Source organism: Pelobates fuscus, chromosome 1 (genome assembly GCF_036172605.1).
Source record: "Pelobates fuscus isolate aPelFus1 chromosome 1, aPelFus1.pri, whole genome shotgun sequence".
NCBI lineage: Eukaryota > Metazoa > Chordata > Amphibia > Anura > Pelobatidae > Pelobates > Pelobates fuscus.
Genome location: NC_086317.1, coordinates 425226987 through 425245043, shown reverse-complemented (window position 1 = coordinate 425245043; position 18057 = coordinate 425226987). Strand labels below are relative to the sequence as shown.

At 41.4% G+C, this 18057-nt stretch overlaps 1 protein-coding gene across 3 annotated transcripts in view; it reads left to right on the top strand.

Moving 5' to 3' along the window:
• Positions 1-7993, top strand: part of LOC134570919 (mitochondrial ornithine transporter 1-like) — a 184756-nt gene extending 176763 nt beyond the window's left edge. For all 3 annotated transcript variants that reach the window (XM_063428948.1, XM_063428933.1, XM_063428941.1), the window contains exon 7: positions 7734-7993. In XM_063428948.1, the coding sequence (XP_063285018.1) occupies positions 7734-7858 (125 nt within the window). In that variant the 3' untranslated portion in view covers positions 7859-7993. The remainder of the gene's footprint in view (positions 1-7733) is intronic.
• The last annotated feature ends 10064 nt before the right edge of the window (positions 7994-18057 follow it).

Here is an 18057-nt window from a genome sequence, read left to right as displayed (position 1 = left end):
AATGGGAATTCAGCTTTCCTTCTCCTCGGCCTACCACCCGCAATCCAATGGTGCAGCGGAACGAGCTAACCAAACACTGGAACAGTTTCTGCGTTGCTACATTTCTGACCACCAGGACAACTGGTCTGATCTGCTACCCTGGGTGGAGTTTGCCCACAATAGTGCGATTAATGCCTCTTCCCGGCTATCCCCATTCTTGGTGAACTATGGGTTTCAACCGTCCATGTTGCCTGATATGTTCTTGCCACAGGGGATACCGCCATTGGAGGAACATCTCAGGGAACTTAGTTCCACTTGGGTGCAGGTTCAGAACTCTTTGCAACGCGCAATGCAGAACTACAAACTCCAGGCCGACTGCAGACGCCTTCCTGCACCTACCTATCAGGTCAGAGAGAGGGTCTGGCTGTCTTCTCTCACAAAAACTGGCACCTCGATACGTTGGGCCATTTCGTATACTTCAAAGGGTTAACCCTGTAGCTGACGCACTTCTTCAGAGGGCAGACCAATACGTGGTGCACTGGAAAGGGTACGGTCCAGAGGAACGCTCCTGGGTTCCAGCCTCTGATGTCCATGCACCATCCCTCCTTCGTTTCTATCACGCCCGCTTCCCCATGAAGCCCGGACCCACCAGCAGAGATGGGGGGAGTCCTTGCGTGGTTTCCTGTTCCCCCAGAAGTCTCCTTGTTCCTGTGTTTCCTGTTTGTTCCTGGTTCCTGACTCCGGCCTTGTTCCTGATTTAAGCCCACTCCTCTAAGAATTGCCATCATCTACCGCCCCCCCCCCCGGTCAACCTTGGCTATTCAGTGAACACTTTTCTTCCTGACTACCCCACTGTCCCTCCTTTAGCACACCTTCTCTCATACTTGGGGACTTTAACATCCCACTCAACATTGCCCTGATGCCTCCTGTCTGCTCTCTGTAACCTCCTTCGGCCTCACACAGTGGTCTACTTCAGCAACTCATACAGCAGGAAATACTCTTCACCTCATCTTCACCAATCTCTGTACCACCTCCAATCTCTCCACTGTACCATTACCTTTATCTGACCACCATCTGCTGACCTTTGACATCAGCATACCCCATACCCAAATTTCACCTCCCTTAACTCTCCAATCTCGCAGAAACCTCCACTGTCTTGATCGCCAGCATTTCTCCACCAAACTCCAAACTCTCCTTTTACCCATCTCAAATCTCAATTGCCCTAACTCTGCAACCTCACTCTACAACTCCACTCTCTCCTCTCAACTAGACATCATGGCACCTCCTACATTTACACGCAGGAAGCATTCCCAATTAAAACGTTGACACACCATGCTGACCCGATATCTCCAAAAATGTTCAAAAACTGCTGAACGCTGTTGGCGAAAGTATCACTCTACACCTGACTTCCTCCACTATAAATTTATGCTGCGCTCCTACACTCTGGCTCTTTCCTTTGCAAAAGTAAATTGCTTCAATACCCTCAAAACCACACTCTCCCGTGAACCCAAACAACAATTTCACACTTTTAATGCTCTCCTTCGCCTTGTTGCTCCCCCTCCTCCCACCACCCTGTCCGCCTCAAACTTTGCAACTCACTTCACTGAGAAGATTTCTACAATCAGGGAAGAGATCTGTAACCTCTCTCCCTCCCCTTCCAATACATCACCCAACCCCACTCCCTCTGCTGTTCTATGCTTATTCGCACCTACTACAACGGAAGAGGTTTCAGCTCTTCTCCAGTCCTCCCACCCCACCACCTGTTCCCTCTAACCTATTCCCTCATATCACATCCGCACTCTGTCTCCCTCTCTTGCTCTTCCACTCACTAAAATTTTCAATCTCTCCCTTTCCTCCGGTACATTTTCCTCACCCTTCAAGCATGCAACCATAAAGCCAATTCTGAAAAAGCCCAACCATGACCCCAACTCCCTATCCAACTACCGCCCTATATCGCTACTGCCATTTGCCTCCAAGATCCTTGAGAGAGTTGTGTATGCGAGATTGACAGACTTCCTCGAATCCAACTCTCTGCTTGACCCGCTTCAGTCTGGATTCCTCGCTCATCACTCTGTTGAAACAGCTGTGACCAAACTATCCAATGATTTAATCGCTGCTAAATCTTACGGCCATTACTCTATCCTAATTCTCCTTGATCTTTCTCCTGACTTTGACACTGTTGATCATCAACAGCTTATTCCCATTCTCCGTAATCTCGGTCTACAGGATACTGCTCTGTCCTGGTGGTGCTCCTACCTCTCCCAATGCTTTTTCAGTGTTTCTTTCTCTGGCTCTGCCTCTTCTCCCCAACCCCTCTCTGTTGGCGTTCCTCAAGGTTCTGTCCTAGGTCCCCTACTATTCTCTATCTTTACTGTCTCCCTTGGTAAACTCATCAGCTCCTTTTTGCTTCTATTATTATTTATATGCAGATGACACGCAAATCTACCTGTCCTCTCCTGATCTCTCTCCACCCTTGACTCATGTCTCTGACTGCCTCTCCGCGATTTTCCAACTGGATGGCTGCTCACTTCCTTAAACTCAACCTGTCCAAAACAGAACTTCCTCCCTCAAGTGTTGCTACTCCCGTGTCTGTCTCCCTCCATGTCAACGGCGCCAGCATCACCTCTACCGCACTGCTAAGGTGTTCTCTTGGACTCCGACCTCTCTTTCACCCCTCATGTCCAGTCAATCACCAAATCCTGCCGCTTCCATCTCAAAAACATAGCTCGCATTCCATCCTTATTTAACCCCTTAAGGACCAAACTTCTGGAATAAAAGGGAATCATGACATGTCACACATGTCATGTGTCCTTAAGGGGTTAACACCAGACGCAGCTAAGGTTCTGGTCTATGCCGTTGTTCTTTCTCGTCTTGACTACTGCAATCCACTTCTCAGTGGTCTTACGTGTTCCTAGATTGCACCGCTGTAATCTATAATGAATGCGGCGGCGAGGCTCATTTTTCTGCCCGCCCACACCTCCCCCGTCTGTCAGTCTCTACATTGGCTTCAAGTTGGCTATAGGGCTCAATTTAAGATTCTGGTGCTTGCTTACAAGTCCCTACATAATGCTGCTCCAACCTACCTATCCTCCCAATACAAATATGTCCTGTCGAGGCCCTGCCCAAGACCTACGCCTATCCTCTGTCCGTACTCCCACATCTGATGCTCGCCTCCAAGACTTCTCCAGGGCTGCATCTTTTCTGTGGAACTCCCTTCCCTTCTCCTTTAGACTTTCACCCAGTCTCCACTCCTTCAAAAAATCTTTGAAAACTCACTTCTTCCGGAAAGCGTATTATTTAAACTGTTAGCGGGTTTTCATCCCCCTATCCCCATGACTCCTCTAATGCAACTGTCAAAAATAAGTTCTATGGGATTAATTTTCTACCAACCCATTTCATTACCCCTAGTTGTTCCCTCTGTGTCACTATACCCCACTCTCTCTAGCATTTAAGCTCATTGAACAGCCCCCAACCCCAACCCCTCTGTTACTGTGCGTCCATTTGTACTTTTACAATTACGTGTCTGTTAATCCACCCATTGTACAGCGATACGGAATTTGCTGCCGCTATATAAAAATAATAATAATGGTGGTTAAATGTGGTCACTGTAGACCTTGTATGTACATTTTGTGTCCAGCAGGTGGTGCTCTCTGACCTGGCCATTTTTTGCTCACAGCCTTTTTATAGGTTTAGTTTAAGCTGATATTGTGTCAGTAGTAAATAGCAAAGAGTCATTTTCCAATTGTGGAAAGGTGTATTCTCCATAGTCTTACTGCTTACTAACATGGATTTAACAGGATTTACTGTTTCAAAGATCCGAATAAAAGATGAAATATTAAATCAAGGCATACATTATAATTTCCATTATTCTGATGTGGTTGACAAAATATATTACTGTAAGAAAGAAATAGAAGAATGTATCAGTTGTTTCAGGAGAAGAAAGTGTTTAATACTTTTGGTATAGTTTGAGAATTTTTATTAATTGGGGTTATTCACTTAACAAGAAATTGTTGAGAATGGACAAGAGAATTGCATATTTTAGGGAGGGGAGGAGGAGGAAGATGTGTACATCTGTTGGCATTGTGCAGTGTCTGCTGATGACAAATGTTGTTTTTTTTTATGCACAGAATTGACATTAGGCTCTGCTGCCAATGTCGCGTCTGCCGGGTGATGCAACTAGCCCCCAGTACACAACTAACAATAACTCGCTGTGACATGTTTCAAGCAGATACATACTCCTACCACCATGACAACTTTGGTTTGGAGTAACCCTTTAAAAATAATCTTTATACAGTCTTTTGGCATCAATGAAAGTGTCCTTGCAATAAAGTATTAAGTTATATATAAAATGTAAAATAAGACCTAAAATGGCGGATCCGACATGTGCCGACGACTCACTCGACAAACATGATATTATTACACGACTTAACCTCCATTTCGAAGCATTCTGGAGGAAGCTGGAGCGTAAGGTAAATCGAAACCCCCCAACCTGGCCTCCTGCTCCCTCGAGGCGACCGCAACCCAGCGAACCACCTCAAACAGCCCAACGGTTGAGGCATCGCCAAGCACCAAAGACCATCCGAGCAGGGCACCAACGCAAACATGTCTGCCCAACCCGTCGATACTGCACCACACAGCGTTCCGGTATAAACTTACCCCATGTACCCAGATCACTCGGGCAGAAGGGCCACACATCACAGCGTCACCTACCGGCACGAAGAAGGCCTAAGGGACTCGCCCCAGCCCATGAACTAAGCCGTGGGCCCCAGACATCAGACCTCACATCACTGTGCTCACCCCAGAGAAAGAAAGAAGCAGAGCCCCACATGGAAAAGCAGGGTGCAGTCGATCGTCACCAACCACATCTGTGGGATCACCGCATCACACAGAGTCCCCGACACACCGACAACCAACAGAGCTCACAGGGCTACATGGACTCCCTAAACAACGCCACTCTGGGGAACAATGCCATACCAACAGAGGGCGCGGGTTAAGTGACTCTTGAGAGGGAACAGCTCGGCTGACTCTGCCGGTGTCCCGTTGTATACGGCTCCGTTTCTTGGGCATCCCAGCAAACTTCAGGACTGCACCTGTAGCCCAACGGAATACTGACAACCCGGCATGATGGAAGCTCATAGCCCAGCTGGGATAAAGGTTACATGACTGCATAACTGTGCCAAGCCTGTAAAGAGAGCCCTATTTAGGCTTTCTTTATTGCAAGTTCTGTTTAATTAAGATTTTCTTATCCCCTGCTATGTTAATAGCTTGCTAGACCCTGCAAGAGCCTCCTGTATGTGATTAAAGTTCAATTTAGAGATTGAGATACAATTATTTAAGGTAAATTACATCTGTTTGAAAGTGAAACCAGTTTTTTTTTTTCATGCAGGCTCTGTCAATCATAGCCAGGGGAGGTGTGGCTAGGGCTGCATAAACAGAAACAAAGTGATTTCACTCCTAAATGACAGTGAATTAAGCAGTGAAATTGCAGGGGAATGATCTATACACTAAAACTGCTTTATTTAGCTAAAGTAATTTAGGTGACTATAGTGTTCCTTTAAGCATAAAGAATGTGACTCATGTTTAAAGCCACCGTCTCTTGCCTAGTGCCAACCGTTAATAACATTTCACTAACACTTTCAACGTAAAAGCTGTCTTTCCTAACGATGCAAAGCTACATACATATTAGCCTCGTTACATACACGTTTTAACCTTGCATGCTAAACTCTAATTCAATGGTGTTTACTAGCCTGTTATCCTCTTGTTATATATATATAAAAAAAATGTGCTGTCTCCACTGCCACACTTTGAAATATTTTGAAAAATGCCTGCAGATGCTATTGTGGCTTTGCACGCTTGTTGTTACTTTTTGCGAAATTAAAATAAAGAATTTAAAATAAAATGTAAAATAAATATATTTAGGTGTTTTCTTCTTTTTAAGGTACTGTGATTTTAAAGCCGTACCCATCAATTTGTTTACCTGGAACACATATTCAAATATGAACAAAAAAAGGAGAGAAGTCTGTCCTATAGGATATAGATCGCAGTGAATGCAATAGGTAATGAACAGTTAAAATACCCTTTAATAGATGAGCCTCTTCACACAGGCGAAACGCGCGTCGGGCTGAAGTGTGGCACCTATTATCGGTCTCGGGTTTGACACTAACCCGTCCACCTCAAGGTTACCCTGACTCCTCGGACATTATTACGAAAATCTCTTGGTTGACCAAAACCTTGTACTCGAGCGATACTTGTTATTATCATCCAGCATCCCGGTTTACTACCTCACACATACGGGTTGCCTAATTAAGCTCCGGACGAACAGTAACCTTCAGTATCAACCAGGATACTACTTTATTACAACTAAATTAACTTTACCTTTGAAAAAGAACTATTAGGGCAAACATTTATTACATACCCTTCCCTCTTCATTGTCTCCTACCACTTTACTATACCTGGTACCCACGAAGGCACCATTCTTCCCTCCCTGTACTTAAACTTCCTGCTTATCATACAGATATTTGTACACTTAACAGAGGGCTACTTGGTAGCGTCTATTGTATATAAAACACCAGCAATGATAGCCAACTATAGTAAGGTAGTCGAGTAAGGATACTTCTTGTCTCGATTTTATTATCGGGTCACCACCTTGGTTTGTCCGACACTGGCAACCATAGGTCAAAACAAGTTAGTCTAAGAAACACGACTAACCTGTGATATCAAATATTTATCTACCCATACAGTCCGCCTAACATCGGCAACTATGGGGAATAACCTCGACCTTTTCCTTCATTGACCATAATTTTTATGGGTATGTATGCTTAACCCGGAGGGAGGCACACTGTAATCCGACATTTTTCTAGTCGGTATACGGCTCACCCCCTCCACTAAACCGATACCCGGCTACTCTCTTCTCTCACACTGCCCACTAGGATTGTATACCCTAGTATATGGTTCCAGTTAGGGACCGGTGGTTTGAGCTTAAGATTGGTCGGTGGTACTCTCCATGTCAATACATGGCTTTCCTACTCTCCAATTGAGATATCTTTGGGGATGTACTGACTCCATGTAGGACATCGGTACTGTTTTATTTTAAAATAAATATACGTATACTACTACCGCTACCCCGTGATATTTGATATCCCTTACTGTTATCTGCCTCATCTACTGTTGGGTTACCTGTTACCATACCGATCATAGTTACCACTGTGGTACTAATTACCAGCATATAGATTAATTGCGGCACTCACAGTACTTGCCCAGTTTATGACATTAGGGCACCGATAGTAGTTATACGTAGTATTTAGTTGTTTTTTGACACACTAATTTTTCCTTTCTGTGTGTGTCTCTGCACTTTACTCTTTACCTTTTTTGTTATATTAGTTTCACTGTATTTACCCCACTCTATTAAAGGGTATTTTAACTGTTCATTACCTATTGCATTCACTGCGATCTATATCCTATAGGACAGACTTCTCTCCTTTTTTTGTTCCAATTTACTATTAGGGTTACCCCCTGCTCTGTCCGCATTATCGATTGGCCACTCCTATTTCTTTTCACATATTCAAATATTGCAAAATGATTATTATATTTGTGTGGCACCATCATATTCTGCAGCATTAGTTTTCCTTTTATCATATTGTTTTTATTATACAGTAAATCTTTCAGCAATTATTCCTATTGATAAATAAGACATGGCTGCTCTTAGATACACTTTAACATAAAATAACATTTTCATACGTTTTTCCATCTTGCAGGAATACCAGCATTATATTCAGGATTGAAGCCTACTTTGATCCGAGCATTTCCAGCCAATGGCATCCTCTTCCTGACGTACGAGTACACTAGAAAACTGATGATGAGGCAGGTGGAGGCGTATTAACGTTCCCATCGACCTTGCTAAAAGCATCATAATCTCAGGGTTCTCACGCAAGACTGTGGAAAAACGGAGCATTCTTCATGTTCTGTTTTTTGTTTTTACTCAACTTCAACAGGGTAATTAATAGTTTAAGTTTTGTATTTTTTTCACAACAGATAACTCCAATATGCTGTTAGAACATATAACTAGGAATTATTTTGTTCTGTGCATTATACTTGACTGAATTATATAGTTTATTGTATATATGAACATCAATGGATTTTAAAAGAATACTTCTATTTTGAAGTAAAGAGGGAAAAATGGTATTGTGGAAGCCACCCTGAGGCCCCTTATGTTAACTAACACTGACTGTTTTGATAGGTGTAATTGAGGATTATTTGCTACAATCTCAGTCACTAATCTCAGGCTTGTGCAGTCACACACAGTCCTATTTATCTAGGAAATACTGGAGCAATATTCTAGAACTGTAGAAATCTACTGGAACACTCCATTGTTTTTCAAGGTCACAATTCCACATTAAGCACTTAACCCTAGAATTGCTCAAGTTTTGCCTTGATAAATGTGTCTCTTGATATTGATGTTTGTATCAAAACAAAAAAAATTCCACTTCATTGGGAATTGCCAAAAATCAACACAGGCGCTGCACGTTGTAGGCTAAAATAGCGAACTGAAAATATTGTCTAAAATTCTTGGGAAATTGCTATGCAAAATCAGCCAATTTTTAAAGCAATTCCAAAACTACCAATTTAGAAATGTGGGATTTCCCCATTCATTTTATTTGAACAATATTTATTTAGATTTTATGGAGGCTGTTCCACAGGGGAAGGTGGACAGTGCCTCCCACCCCAGTTTTTGTTGCCATAAAAAATATCAGATCTTTTTTGTCGTAGTATTAGAGAAAAACCTCCTGGATGGAGTTGCTGCTGGGAGCCTGAGCGGCTAATTATGAGAAATGTCTTTGGCATTTAAAAAAAAATAAAAAAAAATGCCCCTATATTTGGGTATAGACCTCTCAGACATGATTAGTTTGTTCAAACTGGATTACTGATGTTACTTATAGACTATGCATTGGGCCGTCGGATCCTGGACTCCATAAAAGGAAGGCCATCAAATTGTCTTGTGTTCTACGGTTGTCATTGGGTAACAGCTTCAGGGGATGGGATCAAACCTCTTTATTGTGGTTGCTGTTTCCCAGATACTTGTGTGTGTATATATAGAGTCTAATGCCCCACCATCTTTACATTTTACCTATCACCACTGGTGACTGTAATTACATTCCACAACATATTTTAAATAGAAAAATAAATTACTGAGTGCCAGTTCTTCAACCCACTCCTGTAGCACTTAAAGACTGGACCTTAAAAGGAAAATCAAGGAAAATTAATTTGAAGTGAAAAACAGTTCATTCGGAAACTTTGTCAAGCTTAGTTATTTTTTAATTGTTGTAGTTTTGCCCTTAAATGTTGCAATTCCCTTGAATTTTTCACAATTCCGGTTTAGTGGGTAAAAGGTATACTTTTTTGTATTATAAACAAAATTATATCCCTTTATTTACAGGGATATCTGGTTCTAGGTAGTTGTGGGCAGGCATCAGTTTCAAAAAGGTTTTACACTTTTAAATTTAGACTGGTTTATAAATTTCTATAACCCCTAGAAACATTGGGCTACATGCATAAAGACCATTGATTGGCAAAGTGCTAAGTGTGGCCGAGCAGTAGAAACATCCCATTGGTTTCTATGGCAATTGCTCTTCATTTAGCAGTTTGCACTACAATTGCTCTTTATATATAAGGTCTATTATGTTGATGCTAATCTATATCTGCTTCTCAGAGGTTCTGTTTTGTAACCTTGACCATAGTGAATCTTTTTTTAAGGGTTCCGTGTCAAACTCAAAACTCACTATATGTTCCTGTTTGACAGGGTGAACAGTGCTGGTTTCCTAGAAACTACATTTAGTTTTAATTCTGCTGTTACTTTACTATACGCACTTAAAATAATGAAAGGAACGATACACTCCAAGGGCCAGAACCACTTCATCTAAATGAAGTGGTTAAGGTTCATTGACCATGTCCTTTCAGTCTGCCGGTATAAAACACTTTAGTTTCAGAGAAATTGCAAAGTTTATATTTGGCTATGAACATGCCTCTAGTGGATGTCAGACAGACACTTGAGGGACTTCTTCCTTCAAAAATTGGAAATCTTTTCATTTGGCTGAATAGTTTGAATGCTTTTGTAGAGAAGCACTGGTCAAGTGTCCGCTTGGCAGAGTGCAGCAATCACCACACTAGGTGCCCAATGCTTCTCTATCAAACTAAGGTAAGTATATTTATTTTTAACCTTACATTATTCCTTTAAGAATAATTTGTACTTGAATATTTTCACCCTCATACTGATATTAGTTGTACTCGTATCGCAATCTCAACATAAATATACACTGATAGCTAGCTTTTATTACATAAATTATATATCAGAAATTATAGATTTATGAACACATATATATGTAATAATAATTGATTTTCTCACTCGTCCTGGGTGGTATGTATATTTTTTTTTGTGTGTGTTTTCCTCATTCTCAGATCCTCTACCAGAGATCTGGGAGTCTGAGGGTTATGTGCAGTATCTGTTCCTAGAACTGAACTCTTATGGAGAGAGATCTCAGATATCCCACTTGGAATCTGCTGAAGCCACTCCCACAATGTGGAAGTCACAGCCCTGAGTGCTCCTGCACAACTGGGACAACTACTGACTTCACTTTCCACATCCTTTCTAGCTCTTTCAGTATTCTTTTCTTTGTACCTTCTTCCTCATGTTATAGTAACTGGGTATTTCCACATCCACCACCACTGCAGTCTTCCGTTCCTTGTCTACCACCACGATGTCGGGTTCAGTGGCCACTACTTGCATGTCTATTTTGGATCTGAAAGTTCCACAGAATCTTAACCCTATTATCTCAACTACCCTTTGTGGTATCTCCCATATGGGCAGTCCCAGCCCATATTCTTTGCAGATATTGCGGTATACAATCCCAGCGACTTGGTTGTGACTCTCAACATATGATGTCCAGGCTAATATTTTGCACCTGGCTACTATGTGCTGGATTGTCTCAGAGGCATCTTTGCACAGTCTGCACCTTTGGTCTTGTCTGGTGTGGTCGACCCTCAGTTCTATTGATCTGGTGCTGAGTGCCTGTTCCTGAGCTGCTAGGACTAGTGCCTCAGTGCTGTTTTTCAGTCCTGCATTTTCTAACCACTGGTAGTATTTTGTAATTTGAGCCTCATCCACTATCCGCTGGTTGTAAACTCCATGGAACTTCCTCCATTTCTGCATCCTCTATTTGTTGTTGTTTCAGACATTCCCTTAGCAGCTCATCTTTGGGAGCCATCTTCACAATGCACTTGTGTATTCTCCGTGTTTCATCTAGGACTGTGGCCTTAACACACATCAGACCCCGACTTTCTTCCTTCCGGCTATTGTACAGTCTCTGGGTGCTGTACTTTGGGTCGAATCCTCCATTTCTCGTGCGTAGCTTCCATGTTTTGAAATTCATGGTTACCAGCTCTTCTCTTGGCCAGGTCATTATCTCTGCTGAGTACCCGATGACTGGTAGGACATTGTTCTTGCCATTGAGCTGGGACTTTAGGACCTGTTTGACTCTCTGGAGGTACTTGGATGTTGCTATCCTCCATGCATATTCCTCATGGTTGCCATGTGTTTGTGGAATTCCCAGGTACTACATCTCCTATTTGACATCTGACATTCTGGTAGTTTAAACTCCTTCTGTCCTAATCATCATCCCTCGTTTTGCTAATATCCGAGATATATATATATATATACACACACACATGAAACCAGGGCGCTGCACTCACCTTAACATGCATAAATGGGGTGCTGCTGGGACCAATTTATGCAATACACAAGATCCGCACACTCACTCATCCACTAAACAGCAACTTCAAAGCTCACAGATTGATTTTATTTTTTTTAGGACCTGCCAAAGATGGGGTACATTGACGTTGTGGCAGGTTTATACATTGTATGATCATATACTGTAACTAAACCCCATTATTTTGCCTAGATTAGGTGCTTTTAAAAAAAATCTGGAAGCTTTGAAATTGCTGTTTAGTGGATGAGTGCGCTGGATCTTGTGTAATATGTATTACACAACATGTGCATATATAATTTTTGTGTATATGTTACATATAGAATTTTTGTACTGTGTATATTTTAGATGAATCTATATTTTTTTTAGTGTAATCTACTCTGTTAACAAACAAAAGGCAAATTCTCTTACCTCACTACAGTGAAATGGTGTGCACTTAGTTATTTACATTAATATATTTATATTTTCTTATTGAAATTTAATATGGGCTAAGCCCGTTACATGTCTAATTGCAGTCTTGTTGTAGTCCCAAGTAACTAAATAACTAAACTCAGGGAAAATCACTGTCAACTCAGATCCCGAGAACGTTTCCAAGATGAGATCCTGCGCAAAATCGTCGCTCAAATCACCTTTTCTTCAGTTTTCATAGTCTACTGTTGTGAGTTAATCCTTAAAGGACCAGTTTTGACTGGAGTTTAAAGCCTTACACTCCTATTTGAAATATATTGTATATATTGTAGCAAATCCTCGGGTGTGCTCCTTCCACTGTGATATTTGCAGTGGCTAACATTTTTGAGCCAAGTCTGGTCTTCCGTTGGTATCAGTGGAAATGCTACATATATACCTTTTTATATTTCTACGCAATATGTAATGTAGTCCATTCCTCCGTTTCTGTTGAGAGTTTTATAATGTGCATAATTGATTATAGATTACTGTTCACATATAACCAAAGGAAGTCCGTCAAACTCAGACACAGGAAAATATTTTAAAGAAACACTCCATATACCTAAAGCACTTCAACTTGTAAAATAAGATGCTTGAGAGCATCTAAATCACATTTAAAATGTGTTCTAATCTAGTATTAAATAATGTGCATTTCCAAAATGACAATGTTATTTAAATATGGCCTTTTATTATGATTTTAGAGGATCCTAGAAAAGATCTTTTTTTTATAAAAAAAAATTGAGTGCACTTAATTTAGTGCCGAGAACAATAATAGCTATTTTTCACTCGTGAATTGCAATTTACATTGAGGCACTCCGTGACTTTTTTCCCCCAAGCCTATATTTGATCTGTTTCTGTTTACACAAATATATTTAGAAAATAGAAAAGAACCCAAGACACACCAGAGCTTGCACTTAAAAAAATTGTTTTTGTTCATACAATACTGGATAAAACAGACTTGACAGAAGAGAAAGTGCATACAACAGTGCAATATATGTTGGAGCAATAGTCCCCAAACCACTACTGAGCAATAATAAAGTGCTAAGTGTAACTACATACACCGATACAAACAAAGGCATTCTAACCGAGAGCAGGGGAAATGATAGCCCCAACCCATTCCAGTTGAGCTTTTCCTATAACATGTATGTGTACACAAATATATTTCACAACCCCAAGTACTACATAATACCTGGAACCAGTTTTCAAGGTACGCAGGACATTTGTAATAAGCAGATCTGTACTGGGTTCTGTTATTGTTAATTTAAAGGTTACCAAAAAGGTGTTCTAGTTAGCTCGATCAGAGTAACTCTTCCTATACTGCCCACCCGCCCCCCTAACAAAAAATAAGACAGAATATAGCTGAAACTTACCTTTTAGATCTTAATGCAGTTCCCACACTACAAGACAGGATTACAGACATCTGCACTCATCATTAATACCATACTGTATTTGTTTGTATTTTTTTTTGTTTTGTATTATGTGTAATGATATGTTGTTTTACTGACTGTTCAGTATGATTGTTTAAACATGCTAATTTCCTATGTTTAAAATTGCAGGTTTTGTTTCTAAATAAAAATGATCCACAATAGATTTTTCTATGATTTTCATTCCTTCCTGTTGCACATTTGAAATAAATGGAAATCAGTCATGTTTGCTTTCACTTATTTCTTTATATTGGTTTTATTAAATGAATGTTACAATATCTGTTAGATATTAACTCAATATATTTTGGTATGTGATCATAAATTAAACAAAATTCATGTTTTTTTTTGTTTGTTTGTTTTATTAGAATACAGTTGTATCTGTTCATATTTGTAGAAGTAAAGCCTGTTCCATTTAACTTTGTAGAAAAACACAATCAAATTCAAGAGGGTCCATGAATCTTAATTAATTCCCAAGAAATATAATTGGATCTGTACCTTTCTCAAACAACTAAATTCTTATTTCATAACAACAAAAGTGTATCTTTCTGGTTTTAGCTGGTAACAGTATCATACAATATATTAATAATATCATAAGATATTATTATACCCCTGTAGGATAAGAGGAATAGTAATTTGGCTTGCAAAGTCAGGTCCTGCTGTGCATGGTACATTGTATACAGTCACAAATCAAACATCACCTCAATAGTCTTGCTGGGTTTATGTTAAGATTTATATATGATTTCATATATGTGAAAACAAGTTCAAAGCAAAAAATGAAAATTATTAGATATACGAAAATATACATAAAATGTCCCAGTTTAACCCAGCGACCTTAGATGCCCTCCAAGAACAATACCCATTCAATTTCCAAGCCACTACAAATAAATACTTAGGCACCACTCTCTCCACTCCACTCCCCTGATTCGCAAGACATTACAAGATATAAAGACTTGGAATGACATGCCAATATCCTGGCTAGGCCGCTTAGCCTCAATAAAAATGAATTTACTGCCGTGGTACCTCTCCCAGGCTCTGTTAATCCCCATTGCAACACCTTACTTTAAAATGTTAGAAACATCAACAAATTCATGTGGGACAATAAAAGAGCTATCATCAAACGCCAAACTTTCTACATTCCAAACAAAGCAGGAGGTCTCGGACTGCCACACGTTACCCACCACTTCCACGCTGCTCAACTGGCCCAGATTCAAAACCTTTATGCCTCCTTTGGTTTTAAAAGATGGGTAGATCAAACCATATTTAGGAGGAATTTTCCATCCCTGTATATATGGCTCCCTATGCAAGCGAGACCACCACTTCCTTCCACCTTGCCGGCGATTCCTACATCCATAAAGATATAAGGTAACTGTTAAACGTGGCCTCATCTCAAACCCTTCACTACTCACACCTATCCTCCGAAACATGCAATTTACTCCTGGCATGCACCCCAAAGAATTTGCACACTTTGAAGATAACAACCTGGTCAGATTCTATCAGTTTTACGCTAATCAACAACTAATCCCCTTCGCAAACCTTCCACAACCCAATCCACTAACAACTTTCGATTATTTTCATGTTCTGATCAGGAGCTTCCTGAATACACCCACTTATAATCTAGCAAGTACAACCCCCTTAACACCTTTTGAAAAAGCATGCATTCAATACAAAACGTTCAAATCTCCACACTATAAGCCCTCATATCTCAGAACTCAGAAGAAGGTCCCCTATCCTATATGTCTGCCTGGAGAGGGATCTGGGTCCTATTAGGGATTTCAAGGATTAGATAGCCATCTGGTAGGCCACTACTACGATCTCTGTTTGCGTGAATCATAATGAGCAGGCTGCTGAGTTGGTATCTTACCCCACTTAGGCTAAAACAGATGGGGAGGGCAGGCTTGGACTGCTGCTGGAACGTGTGTGGGAGTAAGGGCACATACATCCTTTTATGGTGGTAATGCGACTAACTAGCACAATTAAGGCTTCAAGTGTCATCCGAAATCTTACACTCCAATATTCTGCTTGACCCATGGTTCCTTTCCAAACCTCACAGGGACACCCCACGGGCCCATAACAAACTAATTGCAAAAATTGCATTAGCCATGAGACGAGCAAAAGCAGAAAAATGTGGAAGCCCGGATATCCCTCTTTGGATACAGTAAAAAGTAAGGTGAACGATGCCAGGAAAATGGACAGCCTTTCCGCATTTATCCATGACACCACAAAACGCTGCAATAAACTCTGAGAACCTTAGCTGTTCAAGTTTCTACTCCCCACCTAAATCAGCACTTGAGGGCAGGGCCGCCATCAGGGGGTGACAACCATGACGGTTGTCACGGGCCCGGCAGCCCTGGGGGGCCTGGATTGCTCTGGCAGTCTTGGGCCCCACTTTCCCTCTCTGCACACATAGATAGCGAATATCGCTATCTATGTGTGCAGCCGCGGGCCCCCGGCTCCCTGTTACCGCAGAGGGGGCCCAGGCAGCACACAGCCTCTTCTCTCTTCTAATAACTCTAGCGAGTTATTGGAGGAGAGAAGAGAAGAGGCTGTGTTCTGCCTGGGCCCCCTCTGCGGTAACAGGGAGCCGGGAATCTCCCCCTTCCCTGGACACAGGTAAGCAGGGAGGGGGATGAAACAATTTAATTAAATTTAAAAAATAAAATAAAAATTGATGTGAAAATGCCCCTTCCTCCCCCTGCCCTCCAGATTGCACATTTACACACACACACACACTACATACACTGACACAACACACACACACATACTGCATACACTAACACAACACACACACTAACAACACACACTGCATACACTAACACAACACACACACTAACACAACACACACACACTACATACACTGACACAACACACACACTGCATACACTAACACAACACACACTGCATACACTAACACAACACACACTCTGTATACACTGACACAACACACACTCTACATACACTGACACAACACACACTGCATACACTAACACAGCACACGCTCTGCATACACTGACACAACACACACACTGCATACACTAACACAACACACACTCTGCATACACTGACACAACACACACTGCATACACTAACACAACACACACTCTGCATACACTAACACAACACAATCTGCATACACCAACACAACACACACTGCATACACTAACACAACACACACTGCATACACTAACACAACACACACTCTGCATACACTGACACAACACACACTGCATACACTAACACAACACACACTGCATACACTAACACAACACACACATACTGCATACACTAACACAACACACACTGCATACACTGACACAACACACACACTGCATGCACTAACACAACACACACTCTGCATACACTGACACAACACACACTGCATACACTAACACAACACACACTCTGCATACACTAACACAACACACACTGCATACACTAACAAAACACACACTCTGCATACACTAACACAACACACACTGCATACACTAACACAACACACACTCTGCATACACTGACAAAACACACACTGCATACACTAATACAACACACACTGCATACACTAACACACACACTGCATACACTAATACAACACACACACACTGCATACACTGACACAACACACACACTGCATACACTAACACACACACTGCATACACTAATACAATACACACACTGCATTCACTAATACAACATGCACTCTGCATACACTACACACTAACACACTGACTGCATCCACTACACTGACACACACTCTGCATTCGCTACACATTAACACACTCTGCATTCACTACACTAACACACACTCTGCATCCGCTACACACTAACACACTCTCTGCATTCACTACACATCAACACTCTGCATTCACTACACTAACACACACTCTGCATCCGCTACACACTAACACACTATCTGCATTCACTACACACTAACACACACTCTGCATTCATTACACACTAACACACACTCTGCATTCACTAAACTATGCACACACTCTGGATTCACTATACTGGCACACAGGGCCGGACTGGGAGAAAAATTTGGCCCGGGCATTTTTTTATCACAGCGGCCCACTAAGAAGGGGGCGGGTCAGAGAGGGTGTGTTTCGTCATCACTAATGACAAACACGCCCCCTCTCAAAGTGAGCATGTTGGTTCAATGCTCTTCCAGGGCAGACCATGCGCAAAACTCTGCTAAAGAGCTTTAGCATGAGAAAAAAAAGCCCTGTATTTGTTCTGCACAGTGCAAGCAAATTTAATAACATGCTTGCACTGTGTTTCCTTGCAACTTGTCTCTGGTGTCTCTATAAATGGATACCAGGAGACAAAAGGAAAGAGTATTGTGCATGTGTTTGGAACCTACTTGTGGGATTGCGTGTGTGTAGAGTGAGCTGATTGTGGTGTGGTATTGTGTAATAAGGTTGGTTTTAGTCGTGTTGTGTTTTTGGTGTAATGTAGTG